At 40.3% G+C, this 10000-nt stretch overlaps 1 protein-coding gene across 1 annotated transcript in view; it reads right to left on the minus strand.

The window, feature by feature from the left end:
- Positions 1 to 1688: 1688 nt before the first annotated feature.
- csdc2a (cold shock domain containing C2, RNA binding a) overlaps positions 1689 to 10000 on the minus strand; it is an 11230-nt gene continuing 2918 nt past the window's right edge. The window contains exons 2-4 of the mRNA XM_084078628.1: positions 7892 to 8079; positions 7026 to 7148; positions 1689 to 4412 (exon numbers count right to left, since the gene is read on the minus strand). Of these exons, the coding sequence (XP_083934754.1) occupies positions 4250 to 4412; positions 7026 to 7148; positions 7892 to 8073 (468 nt within the window). The 5' untranslated portion in view covers positions 8074 to 8079 and the 3' untranslated portion in view covers positions 1689 to 4249. The remainder of the gene's footprint in view (positions 4413 to 7025; positions 7149 to 7891; positions 8080 to 10000) is intronic.

A 10000-nucleotide genomic window follows, 5' to 3' on the forward strand; every position in this document is an offset into this window, starting at 1 on the left:
AGAATGTTTACAGATGCATTGACCTTGACTTGGTGGCTCTCAGGTTTAACAAGGAAAAGTAAGAAATACAAATCAATTTCATTTGTATTCTATGCGTGAGGTATTGTAACTGTATTACAGGTTATTAAATCGGCAAGCCACCCTGTCCTCCCATTCTTTTTATTCTTACCCTCCTTTCAATACAACAATACATCTGAACCTTTCCACGTATTATTCTACAAGTGAAGCAATAATGATCCTTGCAGTCCAAGGCTATACGGTGCCCCACAATGTTAATGTCAGATGTCAGATGAAGTATCATATCTTTTCATGGGGACAATACTCCTGGCAACCGCCCTGGACTTGCATTGTAGGCCTAGCCATGATTATTTGAACTTGTGCCGTGTGTATGTATGACCAGGATGAATGGAACAGTGAACAGTTAGACTGGTCCAGGTTCTACTATCTTACAAGTATACACACGCACGCACGCACAGTATAATGAACAGACTGTGATTTAAAATTTCCCACACCCATTCTGTGAAACACCGATACAACTCATTCATCACAATGACATGCAAAGGGAACAAAGCTCAAAGGCAACAGAAGTAAGTGTGTGTGTGTGTGTGTGTGTGTGTGTGTGTGTGTGTGTGTGTGTGTGTGTGTGTGTGTGTGTGTGTGTGTGTGTGTGTGTGTGTATACGTACGTGCGTGCGTGCGTGCGTGCGTGCGTGCGTGCGTGCGTGCGTCATCTAAAGTATTTTGCATGTTCCACATCTAAAGTACAGTCTATAAAAAAATGCATTATTCCATGAAGCCAGCACAAGAGCTGAAAATCCCACTTACACAAGAAGTATGAATATAACCCCAGTGAGACTGGCATAGGGCTTTCACATGACTTTTCTCGTTGACCCAGTTCCTTTGAATCCTACAGGGGGCAGTCATTTATTAATGCTTCAGCAACCAATGAAACTTCAACAGCAGTTTGCAGATTACTTGTCCTCCAATGCCCTCTATGGAGCTCACCAGGCCTGCTTCTACAGGGAAGGGCAGTACAGGAAAGGTACCATCTCAATGAGCTAAGATCTAGGATAATAGGAGGAAACAGGGCTGGTTAGATCTAGGATCTAATCATATAATATATACTTTTAGCCCCATTGTTTTGGTAAATATACAGTCGATTAATAGACTATACTCGTTATACTCATATATTACTAACTACTCATATCATATACTCATATTATATTATATACTATATACTATATTATATATCCTACAGTCCCTTCAGAAGCTATCAGATGCCCCCTCAGAAGCAATCTATCTGTATGGTTGTATGTATGTATGTATGTATGTATGTATGTATGTATAGGGCGTGTTCGAAAATACAGCACTGAGCGCACTGGCCAGTAAATTACGCACTGGCCAATTACGGTGCGTAATTTCCGAACGCACCCTATGTATGTATGTATGTATGTATGTACGTACGGTACAGGTATGTATGTATGTAAAACACAATATGTTGTCCTATGTATCAATACATTTTACATTTATTTCAGAAAATAAGAGTGAGATTCCCATAATAGAAAATGTGAATACTTTTTTAGACCGACTGGTGAGTCTCTGAAAAGATATGGTGATTTAAAAAAGCTATATAGAACAGAATAAAAAGGAATAGAATAGAATTTTAAAAAATTGCCACACAGCACTGAGTACAGTAGTAAGTTTTTATTCAAATTTGATTTTAATGACAAAATACAGTGTCACAGTGATTTGACCAAAAATAAATACCGGTAAATAAAAGTGCTTGCGATCACAATTGAATCTCAAAACTCATGTATCTGCGGCAAATAATCCAAGCTACAGTACATTAATGAATGATTTAATCCAGTGGTGGCCAGTAACAAAGTACATTTACTTGAGTACTGTTACTGAAGTAAAGTTTTTGAGTATTTGTATTTTTGGATACTTATGACTTTTACTCGACTACACTTCCAAAGACAAATATCATACTTTTGACTCACTACACAAGCTCACAATGCGACGTAACCCGTTGTGAGCTTGTAGATCTGCTATTTTCACTATTGATGTATATATTTTTTTAAAGATATTCTTTTGGGCTTTTCTGCCTTTATTGATAGGAACAGTAGACTGACAGGAAATGGGGAGAGAGATGGGGGGGTGACACGAAGCAAAGGTGGTCGGGTTCTGGAGTCGAACCCACGACACGCTGTCAGGATCCAGCCTAGGTGCCCAGACGGTTACGCCAAAGGTCCAGGCCTATTATTGATATTTTTTGATAATTTCGGGAAGATCTGAATTGATATTAAAAAGAAAATGTACTTTGTAATTTGTACTTTTGAACACTTAAATATTTTTAAAAGTGTGTACTTTTGAATACTATGTATTTTTAAAAGCAAAAAAGTACTTGTTTTTAAATCACTGTGATGATTTAAAAGCAAGTACTTTAACTCAAGTACAACTTTGACAGAGCAACTTTCACTTGTAGTTGAGAAATATTTGACCAGGAGTATCTACGCTTTGACTCAAGTACTGCAGTTGATTACTTTGTCCACCACTGATTTAATCACAATCATGGTGATGACTTAAAGGTGTGATTAGAGATGAATAGAAACGTGACATGGACACATTTCAAGAAGGCTCCAGCTACAAACTGTGTGTTACTGCATGAGGAAAAAGAATGGTCACATTCTAAGATAATGAAACACAATGGTACAGAATGTGTGGATTTCCAAAAGTAACATTTTCATTTCTTTTCGATTATCATCATTATAAATAGAAAAAAGGGAAACAAGGATTGGCTTTTTCCTTCTACATGTGATATAGAACAGCTGAAATGGGCTTCAACAAGGCAGCATCATTAGAGTGAATAGTGTGTACATAAACAGGCCTAGATTAGCACAAAGAAAACACACCCGCTTGTACCAATTTTGACTTTTAGCTTAAATTAGCTAACTATCATCATGGTAGTTACAAATTAAAATAAATAAGTCAATAAATAAATAATAATAATTACAAACTCATAATTTAGGACACGTGTTGTTGATTTTTGTTTATTTGTTTGTTCACAGTCGTTTGCCATGTCGCATGAAACCTACTGGACTCCCTCTAATCAAATGAAACACATCATCACCCATGTTCTTAACCTTTTCCCCTCAATACCAAATGCATTTGTCGAAAATAGCCGATCTACAAGCTCCCAACACGTCACGTTGTGATAAGTTGTGATACGTTGTGATACATTGTGAGCTTGTAGGTCAGCTATTGTCACAGAATGTCCGTCCCAGAATAGGGATGCTAGGGTTCATCTCATTAAACCAAACCTGCCCTGGCCTTTACCTTAAATCGGATTGCACTTTGCAACCTTTTCAGCATCTGATTTTGCAGTGTCTACACTCTGGATTTAATTTCCCATTTTCACACAGTTTACTGGGCTGACCTCTGAAACACCTAAATGTACAGTAGTAGCAAATCACCCCTGTGAAAACTTGCCAACACTGATTTCAACAACTTCCCCTACAAATACTTTATATCATGTTAAGCATAATAGCTGCATCTCTGCCAAAATACATCTTCACACAATTACTCCATCATCTGTCAGTTTCCTATGCCCCTTCCCTCTATTCTTTCCCTCCATTCCTTTTTCCTCATCTATCTTTATAATCCAACCCCACTCTCTACCACCGTAATGGATGACTGTCATAGGGGTTGGCTACAACATAATGGATGTCAAACTTTGCCAAAAAGATCAAATATTATAGCGCTACAGTGTTTAAGGGAAGGTTATTCCTCTTATTTTGGAACTAAACCTCCAACAACCATTCAGCCTCTGAGATGTCTACCTGTAGCCGTACAAAAGCCACCAGTCTTCCCAAATACACACGCAAACGTCACATGTGTGGCACATACACATACTAGACGCATACATACACACCAGCAAACCTGTCCCAAAGCCTACTTATAGACCACCTTTCACCATCACCCGATAAACCACAACCTATTACTTCCACCAATGTGAAAGATACAACAGTAAGCCTCCACGTTAAACCCAGACCCTCTTCACCTAACCTCCTTTTCTTTTCCCAGAGCCCCGAGCCAATCCCCCAAAGCCAGCTCATCCCATCACAACATGACCTCTGACCATTCTCAACAGCATTAGCCCAAAACCCTGTTCCCTCACTCCCCAGCACTACCACCAGACCGAAAGGCACCCCAAAACCTAACCACCCAAACCCCCTCCTCCCAGCCCTGGTCTAGGAGCTGAAGATCTGGCCTGACCAGGTCTCATGTTTGGTGCCTGGGTTCAAGTGGGTGATCACCACGTCCACTGCCTGGAACTTCTGGTTCTTGGGTGGGATGTGAGTCACCTTGTATGTGACCTCATCTCCTTCCATTGGCACGTATTCTCCATCGATGCTGTTGGGGACACACAGGGTAGAGATCGGACCAGAAGGGTGGGGGGATGAGGGTTTGGATGATGACATGAATGCGTCTGGATGAAGCTCTTAAGCCAACTTACAAAGTGCTGTAAGCATATGTTATAGCATTTCTGTTAGACATCTTTGAACAGTTTTGAACACACAATTCGTTATTATAGCATTTTAATATTATGCTTTGATCAACTCGCTCTCTCCTTTTTTTTTCCTTTCCACCCCAGCTTTAGTCATCACATTGACTGCAGGAGACAAGGGGGGACCCATGTCTCCTGCAGTCAATGTCACCTCCAACCTCCACTGTTGGCCTGGGGAGGATGCAGACAACCACGTCTCCTCTGATAGAAATGGAGTCGCCATGCAATGACAAGGACACCATCCTCTGCCAGCTTCCCACCCATGAAAGCTGCCAAATGTGTTCATTGCAGTGCCTGGCCAAGCCGGAGAAGTTGCCAGGAAGCGAACCCCGAAACAGACCAGAGAAATGTCCTGTCTGTGGTGTTTTTGACCTTGTTACTGACCATCGCCCGAATGTTTGCAATAGAAATGTGAAAAAGAGGAAAACGCATCGCACCTTTTAAAAAGACTGAAACAAAATGTAACTCCACAACCTGGTTCTCAGCTGAGCTGTCTACTTTATTTTATTTCAGAGACAAATGGGCTCTGGTTAGGTGCACCAAAGAGGCTTGCCTTTAGACAGTTGAGAAATATTGTGCACTGCTGCTGTCAGAAAAGCCAAAACTATTATCTGCTCTCTTTCACAAATTCCTCTAGATAACCCCAGTAAATTCAGAAAAATAGTCAAATTGGACTCAAACAATTCTAGCACTCTTCTACCTGCCTATGTTATTAATGGTATTACTCAGAATAAATGATAGCCAAACAATTTGCACTGATTTTACATATAATTTCTTAGTGTTGATGCTAATGGTTGTGTGGAAGAACATAGGTCATCCTCCCTTAATACTACTCCTGAAGTAAATCACTTCTTTAGCGTAATATACTGTCTATATAGGATGGTAGCTTATGCCTTATGCATTATTGATGTACGAGAATCAATGGGTGACGACAAACTGCAACCATTTGCTTTGATATAAGCTCAGCTGATTTCTGAATATATAACTCATATTTTCAATCTTATCTGAATTAAATAATTATCATCCAATCTCAAACATATCTAAGAAAAATAATTGTTGAAGCAATTTTCTATTGTTATTTATGGGTAGACGGCCTGTTCAACTCTCAAAACTTTAGACGCTGTATCACTCCACATTAAAGATGAATTACTGGAGATATGGGACACACCCATTGCCTACTACTGTATACTAAAAACACTGCTCTATCGGTAAGGAGGGATCAGCATTTGTTTTTATTTATTCATAAGCTATTTTACTCTCTTGGAATGGTGCCAGCCACTGTACCCGTTTACAGACATCTCCACAGAGTTAGGAAGATCTGTTTTCTGTTACTGTGCCCCACATACTTTGAATATGCTTAAAATATGCTTTGTGCTGTAAGTTGACCTCATTATTACAGTTTAGTCAATTCCTAGGTTTAATTGCTAATATATTATTTATTGTAACAGTCATTACTTTTACTACTTTTGTAATTGTTCTAATTGGTATACTGTTCTTATAGTTTTCTTTTTTTGTCATTGTCAATTCCTACACTTTTACTATTAAGCATTGTTTATGAATTACCTTGGCAACATTGAAAATGTGTGTTTAAAAGTGTGTTTTCAGAATCAGAATAAACTTTCTTTTTACTTTTTTTTGCCTGTCACTGTTCTGCTGCACCTTATGAACTCTTGCTGCTATTTTTAACCTCACCTTATTGCTGCACCGCATGTCTAACCTCATGTACATTCTTGCTACTATCTGTGCTTACATTATGTATATAGCTCAGACCTGACCTGTTTCTATACCCTTTTTTCATTGCTCTCTCCTCTATTCCTCCTCCCTTTTCTGAAAACTACAAAATGATTAAATTCCCAAACTCTTTAGCTCAAGACCCAAAAGAGAAATTAGACATTTGCCCAGGTTTCTGCAATATTTGGAGACCTGTCCACCATGCTGTTAGAATTAGGAATGAATCATTGGAATATATGCTGGCAAACTACCATGGACTTTACCATTAAGGAGAAACAAACTGAGAACTTTCTAAAAGACTGAAGTAGCTTTAGTTTAGATTAGATTTAGATTAGGACCCCCTCTCCTCTGGACTGAAAGGTCCATAACATAATGAGTGTAACACTTGAAATGTACTAATTTAATGTAAATGTGATGCCCAAAATGACCTGCCTGTTCCAAAAAACGAAAAAGACTAAAAAGAAAGTAAAAAAAAAAAAGTGACAACACGTCGCTTCGCGCCACATTGTGAGCTTGCAGATCTACTATTTTCACTATTTTCACTTTAAATATTATATTTTTTAACGTAGGAAACGATAAAAAAGGAGATATTTAATCGCAACCCATAAAAATTGGTCCGTGACCCAAAGATGGGTCCCGAACCACTGTTTGGGCTTTGTGCTATGCACCTGTAAATCTATGATGGGACAATAAATTGATTGTGATTATGATTGAGTCCTGCCACTCACTCAGAGATGTGGACGAAGATGTCCTCTCCACCATTGGAAGGGTGTATGAAGCCATGACCCTGTGACCTGGAAAAGTTCTTACACACTCCTTTAAACACCGGGCCAGATCTGGCCCGCACCGTACTGTGAAGGGGAGAGGAGGGGAGGGGTACATCATTTAATTTGGAATTTTCATTAATCAAATGTCATTTTTTTTGTATTTTAATGCAACATGCAGTAATACTATATAATATTATTCTGTATGTCACGCTCATAAAGCTCTTTGCGCCGGATTTTAGTTGAATAAACTCAAATTACGCTTTGAGCTTCATGCAATACCTCCTGACAACCGCTAGTGGTCCTACCTGACCACAGGATCTGAAAGACATACTCAGTGCTTAATGAGTCTTCCAGTTTAGTAGACCTTGTATTGTGAATTTGCACTTCCATGTACTGTTGTTCTCATGTCTTACTAAATAAAGTACATCAATCAATCAAAACATACTCTAACATACAGATAACATTTGTATGGATTGCAGTTTTAATTTAACAGCGTAAAAATTGACCCAAATGACCATTATCGGGTCCATTAGGGTCCATTTGGTAGAGAGAGCAAGAAAGACAGAGAGTGAGGATCAGGGAGATGGAAACGCAGATGAAAAGAAAAACATCTTTCAAAAAGAATAATAGAAATCTAAAACTCTGATGCAAATCCTGGCAACACACACACACACTCACTCACACACACACACACACACACACACACACACACACACACACACACACACACACACACACACACACACACACACACACACACACACACACACACACACACACACACACACACACACACACACACACACACATTCATTGTTGCTACTCACGCTGAGTACGTCCGTGTGCGTTTGGTGGGCAGGGGGCTGGGCAGCTCCCCTGGCAGAGGTGGTTTCCTGTCCCTCTCCCACACGCGGCTGCCTTCCCTCAGGAAGGGGAAAGAGAGCTGGAGGGGGATCTGGGGTGAGGACAGGGGGGCGGCGGCCGGCGAAGGGGGGTCCGGGTCAGCCATCTCCTGCTGTTGGAGGGGTTAGGAGAAGGAAGGGATGGAGGATGGATTTGTTTAGTTTGAACTTAGTTTGGAACGGTGCACTGCATGTGATATCTGTGGCTCAGTGGTTGTGGTATCTCTTTGAAACCAAGGAGAGAGAGAGAGAGAGAGTCGGTAAAGATAAAAGGGAGAGAGACACAGATGAAAGCAGTTGTGCACGTGCGCTGATATGAGAATGACGTTTTGTGGCAATAGAGCTTCTTGAATTGAATTACGACAAAGAAAGAAAGAAAGAAATAAGTGAGGAACAGAAGGAGACAGTAAGTGAGAGGGAGAGGGAGGGAGGGGAAGAGAAGAGAGAGAGAGAGAGAGAGAGAGAGAGAGAGAGAGAGAGAGAGAGAGAGAGAGAGAGAGAGAGAGAGAGGTGTAAGTAAAGTGAGGGAAGATAACTTTATATTAAGGTTCATCAAACAAGCAGAGAGGGAAGAGGGACACACTTTGTGAAGGGGAAGAGGAAGAAGTGGAGGAGAGGAGAAATCCTTTCCTGCATGATAAAGAGAGAGAACGGCTGAGAAAAGATGAGAGGGAATCAGAGAGGGAGAGAGATTGAGAAAAGGGGGTGGAGGGGGTCGGGGAGACAGAGAGAGGCAGAAGGAGAGCGTGGGAGGGAGGTTAGAGGGGTGAGAGAGGGATATGAGATGTTTTCGTGTTTTGAAACAATACTTTGCCAATCTTATTTGTGCCAAGAGAGCTTCTTAAATTGAATTATGTGAGGAAGCAAGAGAGGAATGGAAAGATAAGGGATTCAAATCAACGGGCAGACAGAATGAGAAGGGTACATGGCGATTAGGTCCTTTGGGGTCACAGAAAATAATAACCAGACACACACAAATGCACACACAAAGGCTGGAAGACACTGTGAGTGAAAAATAACAACAAAGCAATGTGATTAACACAGCATCAGGATGTGATATCATATGGTCTTGAGAATGTCAAGACAATCCAAATAATGATTCTGCTTCTCTTGGGCTGCAGTGTGGTTCATCACACTTTACCAACATCCATTGTTGTATTGGTCATTGCTCTGAGCCCGACTGTAAACCAAAGTGCTCAAAATGCGTGGTCGTGGTTCTCAATTAGGTGCGAAACGGTAGCAAAATGTGGCATTTTTAATGGAGACAGTAATGATTCTGCAAAATAACACTGCATTTGTAATTTGAAAGCAGTTTATCTGGGGTCAGAGTCCCTGGTTGACAAAATTACGATTCTGTTTATTCGAAATATTGAATGCTTATGATTTTCTTTCTTGAAAAAGGAGAATTTCAAATGGATTGTTGAAATCTCTTTTTATCAAAACAATAAATATGCACACATACAGGGCAGAAAGCTCAACATGGGTCATAGAGGAAAGGGAGGTAGCTAACTGACAGTGGCACTATGAAGTGGGCACCTCCCCTAACACATACTGTACTGCAGTGGTTCTCAAACTTTTTCATGTCAAGGACCCCCTGTATTTAGACCCCCATCTCAAAATATTCTGTTCCAGGGACCCACAGAAGCAAAGATTTGAGTTACAAATGGTTGCTTTAAAAATATATATATTCAAAGACAAATATACAAATTTGAATAGCCAAAGTATAAAATATGGATAAAGGGGTTAAAATGATTGTGACACTTTATTAACAATTTTTGTTGGAGACCCCCTGGTACCCCCCCCCCCCCCCAAGGACTCCTGGACCCCACTTTGAGAACCAATGCTGTACTGTATTGTACATCACCCAGTCAGGCCCATGCCACCACCGCAATGCCACACAGCAGCAGCATTATTTATTATCACAGGCATTACAAGCAATCAATACAGCAAGAATGAGGTATATGTGGATTGACACCATTTAATCTCTCTCATAATCCTATTTTGTACCTGTAAATGCAACTCTCTCATTACGAA

The sequence above is a fragment of the Gymnoscopelus microlampas genome, assembly GCF_963454915.1.
Source record: "Gymnoscopelus microlampas genome assembly, chromosome: 14".
NCBI classification, from domain to species: domain Eukaryota; kingdom Metazoa; phylum Chordata; class Actinopteri; order Myctophiformes; family Myctophidae; genus Gymnoscopelus; species Gymnoscopelus microlampas.